The sequence below is a fragment of the Pan troglodytes genome, chromosome 4, assembly GCF_028858775.2.
Source record: "Pan troglodytes isolate AG18354 chromosome 4, NHGRI_mPanTro3-v2.0_pri, whole genome shotgun sequence".
Classification (NCBI taxonomy): domain Eukaryota; kingdom Metazoa; phylum Chordata; class Mammalia; order Primates; family Hominidae; genus Pan; species Pan troglodytes.
The window spans coordinates 116,694,432-116,721,571 of NC_072402.2; the positions used below are offsets into that span (position 1 = coordinate 116,694,432).

The following is a 27,140-nucleotide window of genomic DNA, read 5'->3' on the forward strand; positions in this document are numbered from 1 at the left end:
ATATGAAAAAATGCTCAACATCACTAATCACCAGAGAAATGCAAATCAAAATCACAATGACATACCAGCTCACACCAGTAAGAATGGCTATTATTAAAATGTTAAAAAAACAAGAGATGCTGGCAAGACTGCAGATAAAAGGGAATGCTTATATACTGCTGGTGGGAATGTAAATTAGCTCAGACACTATGGAAAGCGGTTTAGCAATTTCTCAAAGAACTTAAAACAGAATTAACATTCCATCCAGCAATCCCATTATTGGGTATATACCCAAAGGAATATAAACTGTTCTACCATAAAGACCCATGCACATGTATGTTCAATGCAGCCCTATTCACCAAAGGAAAGACATGTAATTAACCTAAATGAGCATCAGTGGTAGACTGGATAAAGAAAATGTGGTACATATACACCATGGAATAGTATGCAGCCATAAAAAAAAAACAAAATCATGTACTTTACAGCAACATGGAGCTGGAGGCCATTATCTTAAGTGAACTAACGCAAGAACAGAAAACCAAACACTGCATATTCTCACTTATAAGTGGGAGCTAAACATTGAGTACACATGGATGCCAAGAAGGAAACAACAGACATTGAGGCCTAATTGAGGGTGGAGGGTGGGAAGAGGGTGAGGATCAAAAAATTACCTAGTAGATACTATGCTACTTACCTGGGTGACAAAATAATATGTACATAAAACCCCCATGATACACAATTTATCTATAGATCCAACCTGCACATGTACCCCCGAAACTAAAATAAAAGTTAAAAAAAAAAAAGTTTTAGTGAGTGTTATAATTAAGAAAGCTTAAGAGAGGCCAGATGCCTAGAGAACAAACGTCTCGTATCTAGAGAGATGAATATATACAGCAGCTAGAAAAGCCCCTACTAAAACTGTGATGACAGTTATGGATCAACTAAGACTGAGAATCTTATCATAATCATCTCACGTTCAGTTAACCTATTACTTACTTCCTTTTTATAGAAATAAAAACAAATATAAAATATAGCAAACAGCTTTCTTAACAGCAAATTAATTTAATCACTCTTTCCTCTGCAAACTATTATTTTATATTTCCATAGTTTGTCTTAAATATTACTTAGACATGTTTTCTCTCATACTTAATTCACTATATGTTCTAAAGGAAACAATTTCTTAATCATTTTTGTATTATCCCAGCTGTGCATTTCCTGGGTACTAGATATTGAATAAATAATGATTGGACAAATAAAGAATGTCCACATGATTTATTCAAACTGAGCCTCCAGGTCCTCATGTAGCAGAATCCTCTGCAACTTATTCACTGGCTCCATGAACATCCATCCTTATAAGCAGGAATCAAAGATTAAAGTAGAGATATTCTGCATAGAATAGAATGAGAAGACAATGTTATTGGGAAACTTACCTATTTTGCTTATTCTCTCATCTCCTTTTCTTATCTAAAAACTGTCTGTATTTTAAAACAGTGATTTTTGTATACTTGCTTTATTGGGGGGGGCATACTTCCTCATTTTACATCAATGTCCATTTTCTCAAAAAAGCACAAAGACAGTTAAAAATTTTCTTTGCTACAAAGTAAAGAAAATATATTGATTTAGGTTAGTATTACATTACTACATAAGAGAATACAATAGTGCTACGAATAAGCCATTGATTTTGAGAGTTAAAAATTTTCTTTGCTGCCGGGCGCGGTGGCTCATGCCGGTAATCCCAGCACTTTGGGAGGCTGAGGCGGGAGGATCACCTGAGGTCAGGAGTTCGAGACCAGTCTCAACATGGAGAAACCCTATCTCTACTAAAAATACAAAATTAGGTGGGCGTGGTGGTGCATGCCTGTAATCCCAGCTACTCGGGAGGCTGAGGCAGGAGGATCGCTTGAACCTGGGAGGCAGAGATTGTGGTGAGCCGAGATCACGCCATGGCATTCCAGCCTGGGCAACAAGAGCAAAACTCCGTCTCAAAAAAAAAAAAAAAAATTATTTGCTATAAATTAGAGAAAATACATTAAGATTTAGGTTAGTATTACATTACTATAAGAATACAATAGTGCTACAAATAAGCCACTGATTTTGATGCCTTTCCCCCAAAAAAGTGGTTTTCATCAATGCAACACCTATATACAGCTAAGAATTGAGTACAACTGAAAGTACCAGAATGACAAAATTCCCATCACGAGGCAATTTATTTATGGTGACCTGCCGCATTAACACATGAAAAATTATTAATTTGCCCATAACTTCTGAATCCAAAAAAAAAATCCTAAAAGAAGCTGGATATTAGCAAAACAGACTAATTTCATAAACAGTAATGATATTTCATGGAGAAGAAAAAAGAAGTGGGATTAGGGAGTAAAAATAAAAGAGGGGAGGAAAAGGAGAAGGGAGACGAAAAGAAGGGACAGGTAAAGACAAAGAATTTAACATTTATTGCACACTTTTATGTTTTAGGCACTACGCTAAATACTTTAATTCTCACAAAACCTGTCAGCAGGAGGTAGTATTTTTAGCCTAACTTAAAGATGATGAAACTAAGGCTTAGAGAGGTTAAGTAACTTTTTCAAGAGAAAACAGAGCTGGGGCTAGAGCTTGGTTCTGTCTGATTCCAAAAATGCATGCCTTTAATCAACACATTTGACTGAGTCCACATAAGCAGTTAACGTTCAATGAAAAGTCTTAACACATAGTTCTATCCAGCTGTCCTAGAACCCAGAAGACCTAGCACTAGAATTAAAACATTTAGAGATAAATAAACAAACCTGAGGGTCTAAAGAGGATCCAGAAGCAAAAGATCAAAGCCAAGATATTCATAAAATTCCTCAGTATAAAATGGCTAAAAGTAATTAAGGATATGTGGTTAAAGATATCGTAAGAAATACGAAGAGGCTGACCCACAGGAAGCTAACAATATAGTAGAGAAAAAAGACAAAGTGAGGAGTTAGAAGAAGAAACTATTCAAACTTGGGAGATAGCTAGAAGGATAAGAAATGGTTTCATGCAAGACATGGAACTTGAGCTGGACCTTGAAATAGAGTATGATTGCAGAAAGCACAGATGAGGGAGGAGCTTTTCACAGAGATAGAATAACAGAACAAAGGCATGGAGCCAAACATTAAAAAGCACCTGTTTTGGGGGAGCAGTTCAGTGTAACTGGAGAAAGGGGTGTATGGAGGAGGAAGAGATGAGTGGACAGGCTGAGGACTGACCTGCAGGACTTGGATGTTACACAAAAGATTCTGAACTCCTTTCTTTACCTAAAATATAAGCATTGAAGTTCTCCAGGAAAGGAACAAAATGAGCAGACAGACATGTTAAAAATATAAAGAACTTCATTAAAAGGGAATTGAACAGATGACAAAATGGAGTTTAGAAAACTACTTCATTTAGCACAGGACTGAAAAAATTCATTGCCGAGTGATGGCACAGAGAGAAGCCAGGTACTAAAGAGTAGTTTAAATACCACCTCCCCTGTAAAGTTCCAAGCAGGGGTCCCTCCCACCTCTGCACTCCTAAATCACACTATTCATGTTATATTACAATTATTGGCTTACCTGTGTTTCTTCCCTTAAAGTTCCTTATGGTAATAACCAACTTTCATTCATTTTAATACCCCCAGTACCTAACTTGGTGAAAGAAGATATAAGCATTTGCAGGCCAGGTGCAGTGGTTCACACCTGTAATCCCAGTACTTTGGGAGGCTGAGGCGTGTGGACCACTTGAGGTCAGGTGTTCAAGACCAGCCTGGCCAACATGGTAAAACCTCATTTCTATTAAAAATACAAAAATTAGCCAGGCATGGTGGCTCACGCTTGTAATTCCAGCTACTTGGGAGGCTGAGGCAGGAGAATCACTTGAACTCAGGAGGTGGAGTTGCGGTGGTTGCAGTGAGCCGAGATTGCACCACTACACTCCAACCTGAGCAACAGAGCAAGACTCCATCTCAAAAAAAAAAAAAAAAATTGCAGAATGAAACATCTCAGATGTGTTTACTCATTAATGAGATATGACTGCAGGATGAGATTGGTTCCAAATTATACTTCATATAAGGCACCAAGTTGTGGTCATTTGGTGGCTGAAAGAGATGCCAGGGGAAAATTCCTCTACTTTGCCCTCTCCCTCTCCCTCTCCTTCTCCCCACGGTCTCCCTCTCCCTCTCCTTCTCCCCACGGTCTCCCTCTCCCTCTCCCTCTCCCCACGGTCTCCATCTCCCTCTCTTTCCACGGTCTCCTTCTGATGCCGAGCCGAAGCTGGACTGTACTGCCACCATCTCTGCTCACTGCAACCTCCCTGCCTGATTCTCCTGCCTCAGCCTGCCGAGTGCCTGCGATTGCAGGCGCGTGCTGCCACGCCTGACTGGTTTTCGTATTTTTTTGGTGGAGACGGGGTTTCGCTGTGTTGGCCGGGCTGGTCTCCAGCTCCTAACCGCGAGTGATCTGCCAGCCTTGGCCTCCCGAGGTGCCGGGATTGCAGATGGAGTCTCGCTCACTCAGTGCTCAATGTTGCCCAGGCTGGAGTGCAGTGGCGTGATCTCAGCTTGCTACAACCTCCACCTCCCAGCCGCCTGCCTTGGCCTCCCAAAGTGCCGAGATTGCAGCCTCTGCCCGGCCGCCATCCCGTCTGGGAAGTGAGGAGCGTCTCTGCCTGGCCGCCCATCGTCTGGGATGTGAGGAGCCCCTCTGCCCGGCTGCCCAGTCTGGGAAGTGAGGAGCGCCTCTTCCCGGCCGCCATCCCGTCTACGAAGTGAGGAGCGTCTCTGCCCGGCCGCCCATCGTCTGAGATGTGGGGAGCGCCTCTGCCCCGCCGCCCCATCTGGGATGTGAGGAGCACCACTGCCCGGCCACAACCCCGTCTGGGATGTGAGGAGCGCCACTGCCCGGCCACAACCCCGTCTGGGAGGTGAGGAGCGTCTCTGCCCGGCTGCCCCGTCTGAGAAGTGAGGAGCCCCTCTGCCCGGCAGCTGCCCCATCTGAGAAGTGAGGAGCCCCTCCGCCCAGCAGCCACCCAGTCTGGGAAGTGAGGAGCGTCTCCGCCCGGCAGCCACCCCAGGGAGGTGGGGGGCAGCCCCCGCCCGGCCAGCCGCCCCGTCGGGGAGGGAGGTGGGGGGCAGCCCCGCCCGGCCAGCCGCCCCGTCCGGGAGGTGGGGGGCGTCTCCGCTCGGCCGCCACCCCGTCCGGGAGGTGAGGGGCGCCTCTGCCCGGCGGCCCCTTCTGGGAAGTGAGGAGCCCCTCTGCCCGGCCGCCACCCCGTCTGGGAGGTGTACCCAACAGCTCATTGAGAACGGGCCATGATGACGATGGCGGTTTTGTCGAATACAAAAGGGGGAAATGTGGGGAAAAGATAGAGAAATCAGATTGCTGCTGTGTCTGTGTAGAAAGAAGTAGACATAGGAGACTCCATTTTGTTCTGTACTAAGAAAAATTCTTCTGCCTTAGGATGCTGTTGATCTATGACCTTACCCCCAACCCGGTGCTCTCTGAAACATGTGCTGTGTCCACTCAGGGTTAAATGGATTAAGGGCGGTGCAAGATGTGCTTTGTTAAACAGATGCCTGAAGGCAGCATGCTCCTTAAGAGTCATCACCACTCCCTAATCTCAAGTACCCAGGGATACAAACATTGCGGAAGGCCCCAGGGTCCTCTGCTTAGGAAAACCAGAGACCTTTGTTCATTTGTTTGTCTGCTGACCTTCCCTCCACTGTTGTCCTGTGACCCTGCCAAATCCCCCTCTGCGAGAAACACCCAAGAATGATCAATTTTAAAAAATTAATAAATAAATAAATAAAAGAAAAAGAAAAAAAAAAAAGAGATGCCAGGAAGAAGTATCTCTTAATTCCTTGTTTTTCACTTGCCACTGGGCATTATGCACATACCAGTATTTCTCTTGAGAAACTCATAAAGATATCAGCTATGGTTTGGGTGCAGTCATGCATTGCCTAGAAAAAAACCCTGCCCAGAAAAATACCTTAATACTATCAAAATCCCACAATTTCTCCTAACATCTATATTAGTTTCCTAGATGTACAGTGGGATTTGGCCGTTTCTCTATCATTCTGGCAAATTTACAAAAGTAAACCTCAAAAAATATGATAAAATGTTCAAGTTTAAAAAAGCATTGAACAGTTATCTGGTATATGTGGGTGCGCAGTGGTTGTCATAAAGGGTTATGAGGAATTTCTGTATGTTTCATTTATTTCTGTAAAGTGTGACTTTTTCTTCTGAGTATACACCTCTTTTGTGTTCAGAAAAAATATATATTTTTAAGAAGCATTGAATATCTGTCACCTCAAAGTTACTCCAACAATCTGTGGTTTTTAGATCTTTTCAACAGAAAAGATGTTTAATATTTTCTTATGATCATACTCAAGAAAATTAGTTGATGATATGCTATAATGCCAGTCTTATATCTTTAGTACATTACATACGGCAAAGTAAACTATAGAAGGAAAAGTTGATAGGAATGATACCTAAGTTAATTAAACTGATAAAAGTTATCACTATCAAAATCCATCTCCTAGTATGTTGCTTTCCTTAACAGTTCTCCATAATTACAAATTAAAAGTCAATCAGAGGCCAGGCACAGTGGCTCACACCTGTAATCCCAGCACTTTCAGAGGCTGAGGTGTGAGGATCACCTGAGGTCAGGAGTGCGAGAACAGCCTGGCCAATTGGTGAAACCCCGTCTCTATTAAAAATACAAAAATTAGCCAGGCACGGTGGCAGGTGCCTGTAAGTCCCAGCTACTTGGGAGGCTAAAGCAGGAGAATCTCTTGAACCTGGGAGGTGGAGGTTGCAGTGAGCCAAGATTATGCCACTGCACTCCAGCAGAGCAACAGAGGGGGACTCCATCTCAAAAAAAAAAAAAAAAAGACAATCAGTAACTCAAAAAAAAAAAAAGTCAAATAGTAACAGAAGTATGGGTTCGCAATTCCAAAACAACTGTATGTGTAGATTAGGGTTGAACAAATAATCAAACATGTTGCAGATAAAGAGAGTCAGATTTCTTACTGTCAAAGAAATAAACTACAATTAGAGAAGGGAGGAAGACTAGAATGAACTCTGTGGTATTGGATGAAACTCATGGTTTCTTTACATAAGTGTATGTGTACATATAGATTTAGAAATAGATATAGGTATATGCATGGGTTAGTATATACACAGAAATCCTAGATCTGTCCACTAATAAGATAAACATCTCAGTAGCAATAAACACACCAAGCACCCGGATCTTGGTTTTGAATATCATTTTACAATAAACCAGGGCTTCCTGAAAAAGTGGTTGATTCTAGGGCTGGGGCAGGGAAAATATAAGATAAGCCTGGATCATCTTACAGTGTCAGAAAGTAAGAAAGTTCTCAAAAAAGGATAAGCATGTCAAAAGGTTCCAGGAACCAACCTGAAAGAGTTCTCAATGACCCAGGAGGGAACAATTTGAGCAATAAAAGAAATAAAAATAGTACTGGATTATAATCCAGTAATAAAATAAATATCCATAATTCCATACAGATATAAGCAAATAACTGAATAAATAAATAAATGGGGAGAAAAAGACACAGCTCTTCCATATAGAAACATTCCAATCAATAAATGTAGAAAGAATGGGGAAAATAGAAAATCACCATCAGAGCACCATAGCCATAATTGTTGCAGACAAGATGGATACTAAAATCAGTGGGCAAAAATTTGAGCAGAAACAGTATATTTGCAAAGTCTCAAAGTAAATTCCTCCCCAAGATATTTATTAACTACAAAGGGAACAGGAGTAACTGCATAGTAGAAAAACACAGCAGAGACCACATTAACCAAATGATCTATGTTAATTTCACCAAGAATAATGCATATTGATATCATGTACCTCTGATATGATATTTGCTAAAAATATAGTATTTTTAGACTATTAATTTGTAGCTAGTCTTACCAAAAATGTATAACCTTGCTGTAATCATGAGAAATCATAAGTCAAACCCAACTTGAGAGATATTCTACAAAATAACTGACCAGTATTCTTCAAAAGTAACAAAATCGTGGAAAAAAAAAAGAAAAACCTAAGGAATCATCACAAACTAGAGAGGACTAACAAGACATGACAATTAATGCAATGTGGGACGCTGAGTTGGATACTGAACCAGATAAAATGAACTTGAGTGGAAAAACTGGTGAATTCTGAACATAGTTAACAGTACTGTACCAGAAGCAGCTGCAGTCAGTGGCTATCACAGAGAAGAATGAAAACGGCAAATGAAATTCTGAACCTTCAACTGAGGTATCCAGGTTCTCACATTGGGACTCACTAGGTGGATGGCTAAACCCACAGAGAGTGAGGAAAAGCAGGGTGGGGAGACGGCCCCTTCTGAAGCCAGGGAAGGCCCTACCCCCAGCCAAGGGAGGCAGTGAGTGTGCGACCCCACCCAGGAAACCACGTTTTTCCCATAGATCTTTGCAACCTGCAGATCAGGAGATCCCCCCACTGAGCCCACACCACCAGGACCTTGGGTCCAAAGCATAGCGCTATGCGGAGTCTCAGCAGAGTGGCTCAGGTATGCACAGAGACCCAGGAATTTTGCATACTCTGGCCCTGGGAATTCCAGCAAGGCGGGAAATCCATCCATGCCTTCCCCTAGGAAGGGGGCTGAATCCAGGGGGCCAAGCAGCATCGTTCTGCAGGCCTCACTCCCATGGCACCTCACATGTTAACACCCACTGGCTTGGAATTCCAGCTGGCCAGTGGCAGGAAGCTGGAGACTGCCTGAAATGAACCAAGTTCCTGAGGGGCTTGGGAGTTGGGGCAGCTGCCATCTCTGTGGTTCCAGCCTGCCGGCTCCTCTGGGGAGTCCAGGAGGTCTGGAATGGGAAGAGTTTTCCACAACACAGCAGACTGTGGTCAGACTGCTCCTCTAAGTGGGACCCTGCTTCATCCCTCCTCACTAGGTGGGGCCTCCCTGCAGGAATTTCAGCTACAGTAGCCTGAGTTATATGAACAGATCTCTGATCACTCCCTGGGACTGAGCCACCAAGAGGGGAGGGGCGGGGGGGAAGCGGTGACTGTATTTGCAGTTCAGCCAACTTAGCCTTTCCAGCCTGCTGGCTCTGGAGAGTCCAGGCAGTCTGTACAAGGAGGATTCCCCTCAGCTCAGCACACCCACTCAGCCAAAGGGCAGCCAGACTGCTTCTTTAAGCAGGTCCCTGATCCTGTTCCCCCTGACTGGGTGAGAACTCCCAGTAGGGTGCTCCAGACACCTTCTACAGGAGCATTCAGGCCAACATCTGTTCAGTGTGCCCCTGGGACAAAGCTCCGAGAAGAAAGAGGAGGCTGTCACCTTTGCTGTTTTGCAGCCTTCACTGGTAATATCTCCAGGTGTGGGAGGACCAAGGAGATTAGGGTCTGGAGTGGAACCCCAACAAACCACAGCAGCCCTATGGAAGAGTGACCTGTTAAAAGAAAAACAAATGAATGGAAAACAATAACAACAACAATAACATCAACAAAGAAGATCCCACAAAAACACCATTCAAAGGTCAGCAACCTCAAAGATAGAAGGTAGATAAGCCCACAAAGATGAGAAAGAATCAATGCAAAAACGCTGAAAACTCAAAAATCCACAGTGACTCCAGATGACTGCAACACCTCTCCAGCATGGGTACAGAACTAGGCTGAAGCTGAGATGACTGAATTGACAGAAGTAGGCTTCAGAAAATGGGTAATAAAAAGCTTCACTGAGCTAAAGGAGCATGTTCTAACCCAATGCAAAGAAGCTAAGAATCATGATAAAACAATACAGGAGCTGATAATGAGAATAGCCAGTTTAGAGAGGAACATAAATGACCTGATGGAGCCGAAAAACACAATATAAGAAATTCACAATGCAATCACAAGTATCAACAGCAAAATAGACCAAGCAGAGGAAAGAATCCAGAGCTGTAAGACTATCTTTCTAAAACAGGACAGAAAGACAAGAATAGAGAAAAAAGAATGAGACTGAGCACAGTGGCTCACGCCTGCAATCCCATCACTTTGGGAGGCCGAGGCAGGCAGATCACCTGAGGTCAGGAGTTCGAGACCAGCCTGGCCAACATGGCAAAACCCTGTCTCTACTAAAAACACAAAAATTAGCCAAGCATGGTGGTGTGCACCTATAATTCCAGCTACTCAGGAGGCTGAGGCACAAGAATCACTTGAACCCGGGAGGTGGAGATTGCAGTGAACCGAGATTGCAGTGAACCAAGATTGCACCACGGCACTCCAGCCTGCTAATAAAGCGAGACTCTGTCTCAGAAAAAGAAAAAAGGAAAAAAGAAAAGACGATGAACAAAACCTCTGAGAGATACGGTATTACGGAAAAGGACTGAACCTACAACTGACTGAGGTACCTGAAAGAGACAGGGAAATTGGAAACAAGTGGGAAAACATACTTCAGGATCTCATCCAGGAGAACTTCCCCAACCTAGCAAGACAAGCCAACATACAAATTCAGGAAATTCACGGAACCCCAGAAAGATACTCCATGAGAAGATCAACCCCAAGACACGTAATCATCAGATTCTCCAAGGTCAAAATGAAAGAAAAAATGTTAAGGGCAGCCAGAGAGAAACGCCAGGTAACCTACAAAGAGAAGTCCATCAGACTAAAAGAAAACCCTCAGTGGAAACCCTATTAGCCAGCAGAGATTAGGGGCCAATATTCAACATTCTTAAAAGAATTTCCAGCCCAGAATTTCATATCTGGCCAAACTAAGCTTAATAAGCAAGGGAGAAATAAGATCCTTTTCAGACAAGCAAATGCTGAGGGACTTCGTCACCACCAGGCCTGCCTTTCAAGAGCTCCTGAAGGAAGCACTAAATATGGAAAGGAAAAATCATTACCAGCCACTACATAAATCCACTGAAGTACGCAAATCAGTGACACTACGAAGCAACCACATAAACAAGTCTGCAAAATAACCAGCTAGCTTCATGATGACAGGATCAAACTCACACATAACAATATTAACCTTAAGTGTAAATGGCCTAAATGCCCTAACTAAAAGACACAGAATGGCAAGCTGGATAGAGTCAAGATCCATCTGTATGCTATCTTCAAGAGACCCATCTCACATGCAAAGACACATATAAGCTCAAAATAAAGGGATAAAGGAAAATTTACCAAGCAAATGGAAAACAAAAATGCAGGGGTCACAATTCTAGTTTCTGACAAAACAGACTTTAAACCAACAAAGATCAAAAAAGACAAAGAAGGGCGTTATATATGGTAAAGGGTTCAGTTCAACAAGGAGAGCTAACTATCCTAAATATATATGCACCCAATACAGTAGCACCCAGATTCATAAAGCAAGTTCTTAGAGATCTACAAGGAGACTCAGACTCCCACACAATAATAGTGAGAGACTTTAACACCCCACTGACAATATTAGACAGATGATCAAGACCTGAACTTAGCTCTGGATCAAGCAGACCTGATAGACATCTACAGAACTCTCCATCCAAAAATAACAGGATATACATTTTTCTCCTGGACACATGGCACTTACTCAAAAATTGATCACATAATTGGAAGTAAATCACTCCTCAGCAAATGCAAAAGAACTGAAATGATAACAAATAGTCTCTCAGACCACAGTGCAATCAAATTAGAACTCAAGGTTAAGAAACTCACTCAAAACTACACAACTACATGGAAATTGAACAACCTGAATGACTCCTTGGTAAATTACAAAATTAAGGCAGACATCAAGAAGTTCTTTAAAACTAATGAGAACAAAGAGACAATGCACCAGAATCTCTGTAACACTGCAAAACAGTGTTTAGAGGAAAATACATAGCACTAAATGCCCACATCAAAAAGCTAGTAAGATCTCAAATCAACAACCTAACATCACAACTAAAAGAACTAGAGAAACAAGACCAAACAAACTCCAAAGCTAGCAAAATACAAGAAATAACCAAGATCAGAGCATAACTGAAGGAGATAGAGACATGACAACCCCTTCAAAAAATCAACAAATCCAGGAGCTGGGTTTTTTGGGAAAAAATAACAATAAATAGACTGCTAGGTAGACTAATAAAGAAGAAAAGGTGGAAGAATCACATAGACACAATCAGAAATGATAAGAGGGATATCACCACTGACCACACAGAAATACAAACAATCATCAGAGAATACTATAAACACCTCTGTGCACATAAACTAGAAAATCTAGGAGAAATGGATAAATTCCTAGACACATACACCCTGCCAAGACGAACCAGGAAGAAATTGAATACTTGAATAGACCAATAATGAGTTCTGAAACCGAGGCAGTAATTAAATAGCCTATCAGCCCAAAAAGAAAGCCCAGGAAAGGATGAATTTACAGCTGAATTCTACCAAAGGTACAAAGACGAGCTGGTACCATTTCTACTGAAACTATTCCAAACAGTTGAAAAGAAGGAACTCCTCCCAAATTCATTTTATGAAGCCAGCATCATCCTGATACCAAAACCTGGTAGAGATACAAAAACATAAAAAATTGCCCTCCAATATCCCTGATGAACATCAACACAAAAATCCTCAATAAAATACTGGCAAACTGATTCCAGCAGCACATCAAAAAGCTTATCTGTCATGATCAAGTTGGCTTCATCCCTGGGATCCAAGGCTGGTTCAACATACGTGAATCCATAAATGTAATTCACCACATAAACAAAACTAAAGACAAAAACCACATGATTCTAAGGCCTTGCTTTTGAATCTGGGTGCCCCTGTATTGGGTGCATATATATTTAGGATAGTTAGCTCTTCTTGTTGCTTTGATCCCTTTGCCATTATGTAATGCCCTTCTTTGTCTTTTTTTTATCTTTGTTGGTTTACAGTCTGTTTTATCAGAAACTTACAGTCTGTTTTATCAGAAACTAGGATTGCAACCCCTGCTTTTTTTTTTTTTTTTTTTTTTTGGCTTTCCATTTGCTTGGTAAATCTTCCTCCATCCCTTTATTTTGAGCCTATGTGTGTCTTTGCACGTGAGATGGGTCTCCTGAATACAACACACCAATGGGTCTTGACTCTTTATCCAATTTGCCAGTCTGTGTCTTTTAGTTGGGGCATTTAACCCATTTACATTGAAGGTTAACATTGTTACGTACGAATATGATCCTGTCATTATGATGTTAGCTGGTTATTTTGCCCCTTAGTTGATGCAGTTTCTTCATAGTGTCGATGGTCTTCACAATTTGGTATGTTTTTGCAGTGGCTGGTACTTGTTTTTCCTTTCCATATTTAGTGCTTCCTTGAGGAGCTCTTGTAAGGCAGGCCTGGTGGGGACAAAATCTCTCAGCATTTGCTCATCTGTAAAGGATTTTATTCCTCCTTCACTTATGAAGCTTAGTTTGGCTGGAGATGAAATTCTAGGTTAAAAATTCTTTTATTCCCACTGGCTGCTCTGAAAAGCCATCTTTGCATTGTTCCTCGTCCACCTCCTTGCTCGCCGCAGCCTCCTTGCTCGCTGCAGCCGCCTCCGCCGCACGCCTCCTCCACCGCCGCCGCGGACTCCAGCAGCTTTATCACCAGAGTTCCTGAACTCTCCCTTTCTTTTTAATTCCCTGCATCGGATCACCGGCGTGCCCCACCATGTCAGACGCAGCCTTAGACACCAGCTCCGAAATCACCACCAAGGACTTAAAGGAGAAGAAGGAAGTTGTGGAAGAGGCAGAAAATGGAAGAGACGCCCCTGCTAACGGGAATGCTAATGAGGAAAATGGGGAGCAGGAGGCTGACAATGAGGTAGATGAAGAAGAAGAAGAAGGTGGGGAGGAAGAGGAGGAGGAAGAAGAAGGTGATGATGAGGAAGAGGATGAAGATGAAGCTGAGTCAGCTACGGGCAAGCGGGCAGCTGAAGATGATGAGGATGACGATGTCGATACCAAGAAGCAGAAGACCGACGAGGATGACTAGACAGCAAAAAAGGAAAAGTTAAACTAAAAAAAAAGGCCGCCGTGACCTATTCACCCTCCACTTCCCGTCTCAGAATCTAAACGTGATCACCTTCGAGTAGAGAGGCCCGCCCGCCCACCGTGGGCAGTGCCACCCGCAGATGACACGCGCTCTCCACCACCCAACCCAAACCATGAGAATCTGCAACAGGGGAGGAAAAAAGAACCAAAACGTCCAAGGCCCTGCATTTTTTCTCAAAAGTACTTTAAAAAGGAAATTTGTTTGTATTTTTTATTCACATTTTATATTTTTGTACATATTGTTAGGGTCGGCCATTTTTAATGATCTCGGATGACCAAACCAGCCTTCGGAGCGTTCTCTGTCCTACGTCTGACTTTACTTGTCATGTGACCATGTTCATTATAATCTCAAAGGAGAAAAAAAACCTTGTAAAAAAAGCAAAAATGACAACAGAAAAACAATCTTATTCCGAGCATTCCAGTAACTTTTTTGTGTATATACTTAGCTGTACTATAAGTAGTTGGTTTGTATGAGATGGTTAAAAAGGCCAAAGATAAAAGGTTTCTTTTTTTTCCTTTTTTGTCTATGAAGTTGCTGTTTATTTTTTTTGGCCTGTTTGATGTATGTGTGAAACAATGTTGTCCAACAATAAACAGGAATTTTATTTTGCTGAGTTGTTCTAACAAAAAAAAAAAATTCTTTTATTTAAGAATGTTGAATATTGGCCCCCACTCTCTTCTGGCTTGTAGGGATTCTGCTGAGAGATCTGCTGTTAAGTCTGATGGGCTTCCCTTTGTGGGTAACCCAACCTTTCTCTCTGGCTGCCCTTAACATTTTTTCCTTCATTTCAACCTTGGTGAATCTGATGATTATGTGTCTTGGGGTTGCTCTTCTCAAGGAGTATCTTTGTGGTGTTCTCTGTATTTCCTGAATTTGAATGTTGGCCTGTCTTGCTAGGTTGGGGAAGTTCTCCTGGATAATATCCTGAAGAGTGTTTTCCAACTTGGTTCCATTCTCCCCATCACTTTCACGTACATCAATCAAACATAGGTTTGGTCTTTTCACATAGTCCCATATTTCTTGGAGGCTTTGTTCATTCCTTTTCATTCTTTTTTCTGTAATCTTGTCTTCACGCTTTATTTCATTGAGTTTATCTTCAATTTCTGATATCCTTTCTTCCGCTTGATCGATTTGGCTACTGATACTTGTGTATGCTTCAAGAAGTTCTCATGCTGTGTATTTCAGCTCCATCAGGTAATTTATGTTATTCTCTAAACTGGTTATTCTAGTTAGCAATTCGTCTAACCTTTTTTCAAGGTTCTTAGCTTCCTTACATTGGGTTAGAATATGCTCCTTTAGCTCGGAGGAATTTGATATTACCCACTTTCTGAAGCCTACTTATGTCAATTCATCAAACTCATTCTCCATCCAGTTTAGTTCCCTTGGTGGTGAAGAGCTGTAATCCTTTGGAGGACAAGAGGCATTCTGGTTTTTGGGATTTTCAGCCTTTTTGTGCTGGTTTTTCCTCATCTTCATGGATTTATCTACCTTTGGTCTTTGACGCTGGTGACCTTTGGATGGGGTTTCTGTAAGAGACTTAGACTCCCACACAATAATAGTGAGAGACTTTAACACCTCACCATCAATATTGGACAGATCAATGAGACAGAAAATTAAAAAGGATATGCAGGACTTGAACTCAGCTCTGGACCAAGTAGACCTAATAGACATCTACAGAACTCTCCACCCCAAATCAACAGAATATACATTCTTCTCATCACCACATCACACTTATTCTAAAATTGACCACATAATTAGAAGCAAAACACTCTTCAGCAAATGCAAAAGAATGGAAATCATAACAGTCTCTCAGACCACAATGCAATCAAATTAGAACTCAGAATTAAGAAACTCACTCAAAACCTCACAACTACATGGAAACTGAACAACCTGCTCCTGAATGACTACTGGGTAAATAATGAAATTAAGGCAGAAATAAATAAGTTATTTGAAACCAATGAGAACAAAGACACAACGTACCAGTTTATCTGGGACACAGCTAACGCAGCGTTTAGAGGGAAATTTATAGTACTAAATGCCCACAGGAGAAAGTGGGAAAGATCTAAAATCAACACCCTAATATCACAATTAAAAGAACTAAAGCAAGAGCAAACAAATTCAAAAGCTAGCAACAGACAAGAAACAACTAAGATCAGAGCAGAACTGAAGATAGAGACACAAAAAAACCCTTCAAAAAAATATATGAATCCAGGAGCTGGTGTTTTGAAAAGATTAACAAAATAGATAGACCGCTAGCCAGACTAATAAAGAAGAAAAAAGAGAAGAATCAAATAGACACAGTAAAAGATGATAAAGGGGGTATCACCAATGATCCCACAGAAATACAAACTACCATCAAAGAATACTCTAAACACCTCTACATACATAAACTAGAAAATCTAGAAGAAATGGATAAATTCCTGGACATATACACCCTCCCAACACTAAACTAGGAAGAAGTCGAATCCCTGAATAGACCGATAACCAGTTCTGAAATTGAGGCAGTAATTAATAGCCTACCAACCAAAAACAGCTCAGAACCAGATTCACAGACGAATTCTACCACAGGTACAAAGAGGAGCTGGTACCATTCCTTCTGAAACTATTTCAAATAATAGAAAAAGAGAGACTCCTCCCTAACTCATTTTATGAGGCCAGCATCATCCTGATACCAAAACCTGGCAGAGATACAACAAAAAAAGAACATTTCAGGCCAATATCCCTGATGAACATCAATGAGAAAATCCTTAATAAAATACTGGGAAACTGAATACAGTAGCACATCAAAAAGGTTATCCACCATGATCAAGTCAGCTTCATACCTGGGATGCAAGGCTGGTTCAACATATGCAAATCAATAAATGTAATCCATCACATAAACAGAACCAATGACAAAAACCACATGATTATCTCAAAAAATGCACAAAAAGCCTTTGATAAAATTCAACACCCTTTCATGCTAAAACTCTCAATAAACTAGGTATTGATGGAACATATCTCAAAATAATAAGAGCTATTTATGACAAACCCACAACCAATATCATACTGAATGGGCAAAAGCTGGAAGCATTTCCTTTGAAGATCAGCACAAGACAAGGATCCCCTCTCTCACCACTGCTATTCAAAATAGCATTGGAAGTTCTGCTCAGGGCAATCAGGCAAGAGAAAGAAAGAAAGGGTATTCAAATAGGAAGAGAGGAAGTCAAATTGTATCTGTTTGCAGATGACATGATTGTATATTTAGAAAACCCCATTGTCTCAGCCCAAAATCTCCTTAAGCTGATCAGCAACTTCAGCAAAGTCTCAGGATATAAAATCAATGTGCAAAAATCACAAGCATTCCTATGTACCAACAACAGGCAAGCAGAAAGCCAAATCATGAATGAACTCCCATTCGCAATTGCTACAAAGAGAATAAAATGCCTAGATATAGAGCTAACAAGAGACGTGAAGGACCTCTTTAAGGAGAACTACAAATCACTGCTCAAGGAAATCAGAGAGGACACAAACAAATGGGAAAACATTCCATGCTCACGGACAGGAAGAATCAATATTGTGAAAATGGCCATACTGCCCAATTTATAGATTCAATGCTATTCCAATTAAACTACCATTAACATTCTTCACAGTATTAGGAAAAACTATTTTAAAATTCATATGGAACCAAAAAATAACCCAAATAGCCAAGACAATCCTAAGGAAAAGAACAAAACTGGAGAGGCATTACACTACCTGAGAGGCATTACACTACCTAACTTCAACTATACTACAAGGCTACAGTAATTAAAACAGCATGGTACTGGTACAAAACCAGACACATAGACCAATGGAACAGAATAGAGAACTCAGAAACAAGACTACACACCTACAACCATCTGATCTTCTACAAGCCTGACAAAAACAAGCAATGGGGAAAGGATTCCCTGCTTTTTTTTTTAACTTTTTTTTAAGTGGTGCTGGGAGAACTGGCTAGCCATATGCAGCAGAAAGTTGAAACTGGACCTCTTCCTTACACCTTATACAAAAACTAACTCAAGATGAATTAAAGACGTAAATGTAAAACCCAAAACTAGAAAAACCCTAGAAGAAAATCCAAGCAATACCATTCAGGACGTTGGCACGGGCCAAGATCTCATGACAAAAACACCAAAAGCAATTTTGCAACAAAAGCAAAAATTGATAAATGGGATCTAATTAAACTAAAGACCTCTGCACACGAAAAGAAACTATCATCAGAGTGAACAGACAACCTACAGAATGGGAGAAAAACTTGGCAATCTACCCATCTGACAAAGGTCTAATATCCAGAGTCCACAAGGAATTTTAAATAAATATATCAGAAAAAAACCAACAACCCCATTAAGAAGTGGGCAAAGGACATGAACAGACACTTCTCAAAAGAAGACATTCATGTGGCCAACAAACATAAGAAAAAAAGCTCAACATCACTGATTATGGAAATCCATATCAAAACCACAGTGAGATACCATCTCATGCCAGTCAGAATGGTGACTATTAAAATGTCAAGAAATGGCCAGGCACGGTGGCTCGCACCTGTAATCCCAGCACTTCAGGAGGCCAAGGAGGGTGGATCACTTGAGGTCAGGAGTTAGAGATCAGCCTGGGCAATATGGTGAAACCCCATCTCCAACAAAAATAAAAACATTAGCTGGCCATGGTGGTGCACACGTGTAGTCCCAGCTACCTGGGAGGCTGAAGCAGGAGGAATGCTTGAGCCGGGAAGATGGAGGTTGCAGTGAGCCAAGATCACATCACTGCGCTCCAGCCTGGGTTACACAGTGGGACTCCATCTCAAAAAATAAAAAATAGAGGCCAGGCGCGGTGGCTCACGCCTATAATCCCAGCACTTTGGGAGGCCAAGGCAGGCGGATCACAAGGTCAGGAGATCAAGACCATCCTGGCTAACATGGTGAAACCCCATCTCTGCTAAAAATACAAAAAATTAGCCAGGCATGGTGGCGGGCACCTGTAGTCCCAGCTACTCGGGAGGCTGAGGCAGGAGAATGGTGTGAACCCAGGAGGCAGAGCTTGCAGTGAGCAAAGATTGCGCCACTGCACTCCAGCCTGGGCGACAGAGCAAGAGTCCATCCCCCAAAAAATAAATAAATAAATAATAAAAAATAAAAGGTCAAAAAACAACAGATGCTGGTGAGGTTGTGGAGAAAAAAAGAACACTTTTATACTATTGGTGGAAGTGTAAATTAGTTCAACCATTGTGGAAGACAATGGGGCAATTCCTCAAAGATCTAGAAGCAGAAATATCATGTGACCTAGTAGTCCCATTACTGGGTATATTACCAAAGGAATATAAATCATTCTATTATAAAGATAAATGCACGCGTATGTTCACTGCAGCACAATTCACAATAGCAAAGACATGGAATCAATCCACATGCCCATCAATAATAGACTGGATATAGAAAATGTGGCATACATCATAGAATACTATGCAGCCATGGAATGAGATCATGTCCTTTGCAGGGACATGGATGAAGCTGGATACTTTATCCTCAGCAAACTAATGCAGGAACAGAAAACCAAACACCGCATGTTCTCACTTATAAGTGGGAGCTGAACAATGAGAACACACAGACACAAAGTGGGGAATAACACACATTGGGGCCTGTCAGGAGGGCAGGGGGTGGGAGAGCATCAGGAAGAATAGCTAATGGATGCTGGGCTTAATACCTAGGGGATGGGTTGATCTGTGCAGCAAACCACCATGGCACATGTTACCTATGTAACAAACCTGCCCATCCTGCACATGTACCCTGGAACTTAAAAGTTGAAAAGAAAAACAGTACTGTACCAATGTTCATTTCTTCATTTTGGTAACTGAACTTTGGAGGTAATTCTCCATGGGTCTCTTACATTTCTGTGTGTTTTGTGACTGAGACAATAACCTTTTGTTCTGGACTATCTTTTCAAAGGTATCTACATGGTGAATAGCCCTGAAAGACCCATAAGGTCTCCCTCTGGAAAAAGAGCAGGTTTACTGGCAACCCATTGTAAAAAATTCAGGAACACACTAAGTTCAAGGTCCTTCAGCCAGGACGCAAACCCACTGTGTGCACAGCATCTACCAAATTATCTCTGAAATCCCTGTAGAGCTTGGAGTGGGAGGGGACAACAAAAGAAACAACACAAACATGAAGCTCATACTCCCTGTTGCGCCTTGAGTAATAAAGTCCTTTGTCTTTGGCCCAGGAATTTCATGTCTTTTGCCAGTGTCCATGAAACTGTGACAGGCTAACTTGTCCACTTGCAATTCGCCTGCCAAAAGGACTTGAATAGACATTTTTCCAAAGAAGATATGCAAATGGCCAAAAAGCACATGAGAAGATGTTCAACATTATTAGTCAGCAAAATACAAATCAAAACCACAATGAAATATTACTTCATGCCTCCTAAGATGGGCATAATAAAATGGATAATAGTAAGTGTTGGCAGGAATGTGGAAAAAACAGAAAGCTCATACACTGCTGGTGGGAATGTAGGTGGTGCAGCTACTGTGGAAAATAGCTTGACAATTCCTCAGAAAGTTAAACATAAAACCATATGACCCAGCAATTCCACTCCTAGATAGTAATGGCAAAAACCACAATTACTTTTGCACCAACCTAAAATATATATTAAAAAAAAAAAACTGAGAGTAGGAACTAGAACAGATTATTTGTATACCAATGTTCATTGCATCATTATTGACAATAGCCAAAAGGTAAAAACAACCCAAGCATTCATCAACAGATGAATGGATAATAGATCAACAAAATGTGGTTATACACATAAAATTCAGCCATAGAATTAAGTGAAATTTTCATCCATTTGCTACAACATGGATGGACCTTGAAAACATTATACTCGGTGAAATTAGCCAGACACAGATAGACAAATATATGATTCCACTTAAATCTAGAATAAGTAAATTCATAGAAACAAAAAGTAGAAGAGAGGTTACCAGGGTCTCAGGGGAGGGAAAAATAGGAAATTACAGTGTAATGGACAGAGTTTATGTTGGGATGATGAAAAGGTTTGGGGTTTATACCATTTACATCGTGATGATGGCTACACAACATTATATATTTAATGTCACTAAACTGTACACTTAAATGATTAAAATGATAAATATTATGTTATGTAAATGTTACCACAATTTTTGAAAAAAGAATTAGACTGCCAAATAACTTGTCTACATAAACAAACATATCAGAGACATTTCTATCAGGTCAATTTCCCTACCCTTTGCAAGGTCAACAGGCTCAATACATACCTTTTCAACTAGGTTTCCAATAGTGAAAAATGAAAAACAAGCAAACAAACAATAAACTCAGCAGAAAAAAAAAATCCAACACCTCCCTCTCTCTAAGAGATGGGATCTTACTCTGTCACCCAGGCAATAGCACAGTGGCACCTTCTTACCTTACTACAGCCTCGAACTCCTGGGCTCAAGTGATCCTCCCACCTCAGCCTCCCTGAATCTGCCTTTCTAACATAAAAGTGAAAAGCCAGCAATAGAAATGAGAATCTCATCACAGACAGACAAAGAATTCAGGAGATACAGGCTTGACTTTAAGAAATACAATAATTTAAAAATTGCTTACCTCAAAATAATTAAAAATACCCATGGCCAAAGGTAAAGGAAAAGAATCTTTAGATTAGAAGAAGGCAGAGAAACACCTCATGTAAATACTTACTACATGCAAGAAAAACAAATGCAGTCATACTGTTCATTATTATGTGGTGTAGCAATAATTCATTATCATGTGGTGTAGCAATAAAAATATGAAAGCTAAAGCAGCTCTGCCTCTTATTAGTCATCTGACCTAAAGAGTCTATAAAAGAGAATAACACTATTTAAATCATAAGGTTGTCTCATGTTTTAAACAAAAATGTAAAAGTACTTTGTAGCCTGTGAACTCTTTTTAAGTGATACCAAATTTTAGGCTAGACTATTTTTGAATATATTATCTGACTACATAAGCACTAATAGAAACTATGAATTATTAATTTTGGGAAAATGAACTCAAGGAATTAATGTGCTTTTACAGTCTTTGAAGAAAACTTCTACCTATCGGAGGGTAAAAATATAATTCCTATTTTTCCTAGGGAAAATAAATCAAACACTTAGAAAGCTCTAATGTGGTTTTTAAAACTGGCCATTCCTCTTTGGAGATTTAATTAAGGTTATGAAAAAATTCCCTCTTGACATATATCATTGCTCAACTTTGGACATACAATTAGCCTGCACAATGATTTGTAAATCAGTTAGCTTTTCACATATATCATGAATAAACTATTTCAACAAATAAACATATTTTCTATACTAACAGGAAAGAACAAACTAATATAATAATTTTCTCTTGAGAATATATCTTTGATATATACAAAAATTAAACTTCAGAATACCCAAATTTTTACCCTAAAAATTATCAATAATCTAGCTGATTTTAAATTTACCAAAATAGTTTGTTTTCTTTTTTTTTTTTTTTGAGACGGAGTTTCACTCTGTCGCTGAGGCTGGAGTGCAGTGGAGCAATCTTGGCTCAGTGCAACCTCCGCCTCCCAAGTTCAAGCGATTCTCCTGCCTCAGCCTCCCAAGTAGCTGGGATTACAGGCACTCACCACCACGCCCGGCTAATTTTCGTATTTTTAGTAGAGACAGGGTTTCACCATGTTGGTCAGGCCGGTCTCGATCTCCTCTGACCTTGTGATCCATCTGCCTCAGCCTCCCAAAGTGCTGGGACTACAGGCATGAGCCACTGTGCCTGGCCCAAAATAGTTTATTTTCTAAGTGCTGATACTGATTCAACAGTTTCAGTTATTCTACATTAACTACCCTAGGAATTACCACTTTTCACTTTTCCCACCAAATTTGAAGACTGATTTACCAGTTGCTCAGTCAGACAACCACAATGATGTACAGGAGACCCAGAATCAAAACATAAATGCCTATGGGGGGCCAGCAGTTAACCACAAATGAGTTAAGCAGTAACGACTGGGAGCTACAGTGACCTGGAGAGATCACGCCCAATATACGGGCACAGCCAATAATACTGAGCTTAACCAACTGCTGCTCAGGAAGGTGGTCTCTGAAGCTGTCAGATCTTCCCACTGTCACAAAAGCCAGAAATCTGGATTTTTATATAAAACATCTTGATTTTGAACTATTAGCAACTAATTTAAAAGCTGATAAAACACAGTTCAAAGCAAAACATCTGTAGAGTGCCAGTTTGTGGCTCGTGCATTCTTCTTAAACACCTGCACTCTTCCCTTCTCTCTCTCCTTTCCCCATTTTATCTCTCTGTCTCTCTCTTATGATGTTCCCCCCATCACTTTTTCCTCCAGAATATCCAAGCCTAAAGAATAAGGAAAAGGTAATGATATGTGGAATTAAAAAGCCAGAGAAAATACTAAAACTCAGCATCCTAACTTAAAAAGTCTGAAAATCTTGCAGACTTAGTGATGCCATTTCAACTGGTGATAATACCTACTGTGCAAACAAAATCTTAACGCTTCTTCAGCAAGGAGCCTGGAGTGAGATCAAGTACTTGCATGAGCTAGGGAACCAAGTGGACTGGAGCTAGAGACCCAATTCTGCTACTTGCCTGTTACCTGTATTTCCTCATCATTTAAAAGCAAACAGTAGCTGGGCGCGGTGGCTCTCACCTGTAATCCCAGTACCTTGGGAGGCTGAAGCAGGCGGCTCACCTGAGGTCAGGAGTTCAAGACCAGCCTGACCAACAGGGCAGAAAACCTGCTTCTACTAAGAATACAAAACCTAGGCTGGGCGCAGTGGCCCACGCCTGTAATCCCAGCACTTTGGGAGGCCAAGGCAGGTGGATCACCTGAGGTCGGAAGCTCGAGACCAGCCTGACCAACATGGAGAAGCCCCATCTCTACTAAAAATACAAAATTAGTCAGGCGTGGTGGTGGTGCATGCCTGTAATCCCAGCTACTCAGGAGGCTGAGGCAGGAGGATCGCTTCAACCTGGGTGGCAGAGGTTGCGGTCAGCCAAGATCACGCCATTGCACTGCAGCCTGGGCAACAAGAGCAAAACTCCATCTCAAAAACAAATACAAAACTTAGCCAGGCATGGTGGCAGGCACCTGTAGCCCCAGCTACTCTGGAGGCTGAAGCAGGAGAATGGTTTGAACCTGGGAGGCAGAGGTTGCAGCGAGCCAAGATTGCGCCACTGCAATCCAGCCTGGGTGACAGAGCAAGACTCCGTTTCAAAAAAAAAAAAAAGCAGCAATCTAAAAGTTTGTTACAAGAACTAAATAAAATATTATCATATATAAAATATCTAGGCCTAGTATGTGCCTGGCAGATGGCTGGTGTTTAGTAAATGGGTGTTAAATACATAGATACGGTTTATTATAATTCTTAAGCTTGTTACTTTTGAAAAGAAAACACTGGAGAGACAAAAACTTCCATCTCAGGGTCTATCTGATTCAGTTTATGTGCATGCTCTCCCTGCTGTTTCTTCCCTTAAACAGGTTTTAAAACATGCTGTTTTTAGACATTATTCCATTATTCCTATGACCAATGATTTGCAAGTGGTTTATGACTCATCCTCAAATGCATAGCAGTAACTACAGAAGATATAAAAGTATAATTAAGATGCCTAAAATATTTCTGGAATGAGGCCCTAATTCTTCCCAGTCAAGCTTGTACCCTTTTATCACCATCCAGTTGCTTTTTTTATAAAATAAAAAAGTACAAATTATACAGCAAAAGTCACGTACAAAAGTCAAACTTGTCACCACCTTTCAAATATAAAAATATTACAGTGGCTGGCTTGTTGGGTTATAGAGCATTAGGCCCAAACTCCCTGACATAGTTTATTTTGCCCTTCCTGGGGCAACCACCACTAATCTCTGCAGCCTCGTCTCTCATCACTCCCTCCCTTCTCCCAAACTCCCCAAATACACTATATATTCTATACACTAAACTCTCGTACATACTGTTTCCTCAACCAAAGCTCACTTTTTCCTCCCTCAAGCCCTCTCCTCAGCCAGACTCTTCCCTAATTAATCCTAAATATTAGAATCCAGATTAAATATTTCGTTATGTCCTTCAGTCTCAGCTTACATGTCACTTCCAAGATTTCCCAGATCTTTTCCTCATCTCCACCATACAAACTTAGGGTTAGGAGCACCTTTTTATATGTTCCTATAACACCTTACATATACCCATCTAAGAAAGAAGCTGATAGTATAGAATTCAACAAGAAAAAGACCACATGCTTATGTGCATTTATATATATATATATACACACACACATATATACATACAAATACACACGTACATTACACTTTATTTCCTAACAAAATTAAAGACTCTAGTAAAATCTCAGAAGCACTACTTGGTGAACATGCATCCTTTTGCCTTCTGACTCTTACTCCACGACGGCCTAATTTCGAAGACTGCCAAAGGATATCAAACACATATAAAAAGTGTTTAAATCTTTCCACTCTGATGTCATATAATTTAAATAAGATTGTTTAAATTAGCAAGATGATTTTAACTTGAACAAAGTTATTTTACAAATACTTTTACTTTGAAAAATTCAGAAAACACTTTTTGCTGTTTTCTTCAGAGCTTCAAAATTTTGATGCGGTTCATTACCTATAATTTGAAAAAACTGCCCTACATCATAGGATTTTTAATCTGAGGGCTCCCCATGTAAATAGATATGCCACTTTCCACTAGATCCTGATCTTCAGGAGAACTGAAGTCATCTCTTTTTCATCTTTGTATTTCATAGCCTATCACACTGTCTGGAAGTAGGGTCTCCAAAAATATTTGCTGAACAACTGAATTTTACCAAGTAGTTCAACAAATCTTTTGTGCACCTACCATGTCCCATGACCCTCAGCCTTCTTATGTTATCTCAAATAATGCTAATGATACATACTCTGGGGAGATCAGCCAAGGTTTTGTCTTTATCTGAAAAAAAATAATTATATACGTTTGGGAGTGGGGGATAGGAAAAGTATTCTAAGAGGTAAATGGAATACAGGCAAGTTTTGTAAACAAGACATACATAAAGGACAGAATACATTTATAGAATCTATATCTTGCAATAATAAATTACAAGTTTGGGATCTTTTAAAGAATATTCCATTCATATTTAAGATATGTTATATTACTAATGAGCAAGATTCTGCTGAAAAGTTAAACTGAGTTTGCACTTCCTGAACAAAGCTAATTTCTGGAACTCCCCTAGGCTGTGACATTTGTAGTAATGTGTTCAGAGAAATGAATACAGTTTAAGTAAATAGCCAAATAACTGTGACTCAATGATCAATCAAATCTAAGAATGCATTTTTAAAACTATTTTAAGCATAAATGTAAAGAAGTTCACCCAGGGTACTAGTAGAACTCTAATAGCATAATGAAATAAAATATAAAAAGCCATCAATTCATTTACATTTTATTGACAACACCTAAATATTCTCCATAATTCTAGAATTATATTCTACCTAATTAAAGCAAATAAAATGCATAGCAAGAGGGAGGAGAGCTTTTCACAGGTAGCAAATTTCACCAGAAATAAGCAAAGTGCAGAAATGTTGGGGAAAATTGTAATCCTAAGGTATTAACTAAACGTAACTGAAAAAAAGATTAAATTCAGCAAGCCATTTTTTTAAAAAAGCATCATAAAATAAATCTCTGCTAAACAGATTTTTAACTATATATTTATAATTAACAATTCTGAACAGACTAAAAACTAAATAAAGCTAGCAGAGTAATTTAGCCTTTGATTTATATTTGAAACACTTTTCCTCCAGTATCCTATTGAGACCCCTCCAAACATTTTTAAATGCTTCCCCAACCCCCTCAGACGACTTGTTTAAATTAATTGTATTCACAAACCCCTATGTTCAAATTCACAGTCCCTTCTAATCACAAATTTTCCATCCTCCTCAGAGGTTTACTGAGCGTCAACTATACATAGTACATTTAGAAAATATAAAAACATTCTACATTCAAGATCCTTTCCTCTGAAGTCTTACAATCCAGCCCTAGGAAAAGGTCAAACCTGGGAAAAGGTCAAAATGTCCAAAGTATGATACTCCAAGTATTCAAGCAGTAAAGACCTTCAACCATATTCAGTCCTTCTGTTCCCCTTCTT

The 27,140-nt window shown here is 40.4% G+C and overlaps 2 protein-coding genes and 1 non-coding gene across 6 annotated transcripts in view; 2 read left to right on the forward strand and 1 right to left on the reverse strand.

Moving 5' to 3' along the window:
* DTWD2 (DTW domain containing 2) overlaps window positions 1–27,140 on the reverse strand; it is a 155,482-nt gene that overhangs the window by 127,133 nt on the left and 1,209 nt on the right. The window lies entirely within an intron of this gene.
* Window positions 12,929–14,593, forward strand: LOC112209233 (prothymosin alpha-like). The gene has a single exon (XM_063811471.1). It carries the CDS (start codon window positions 13,597–13,599, stop codon window positions 13,918–13,920), a length of 324 nt encoding a protein of 107 aa, XP_063667541.1. The 5' UTR covers window positions 12,929–13,596; the 3' UTR covers window positions 13,921–14,593.
* Window positions 14,382–14,465, forward strand: MIR1244-9 (microRNA mir-1244-9). Its single transcript, NR_035598.1, has one exon. It is a non-coding gene; the product is annotated as a microRNA mir-1244-9 (primary transcript).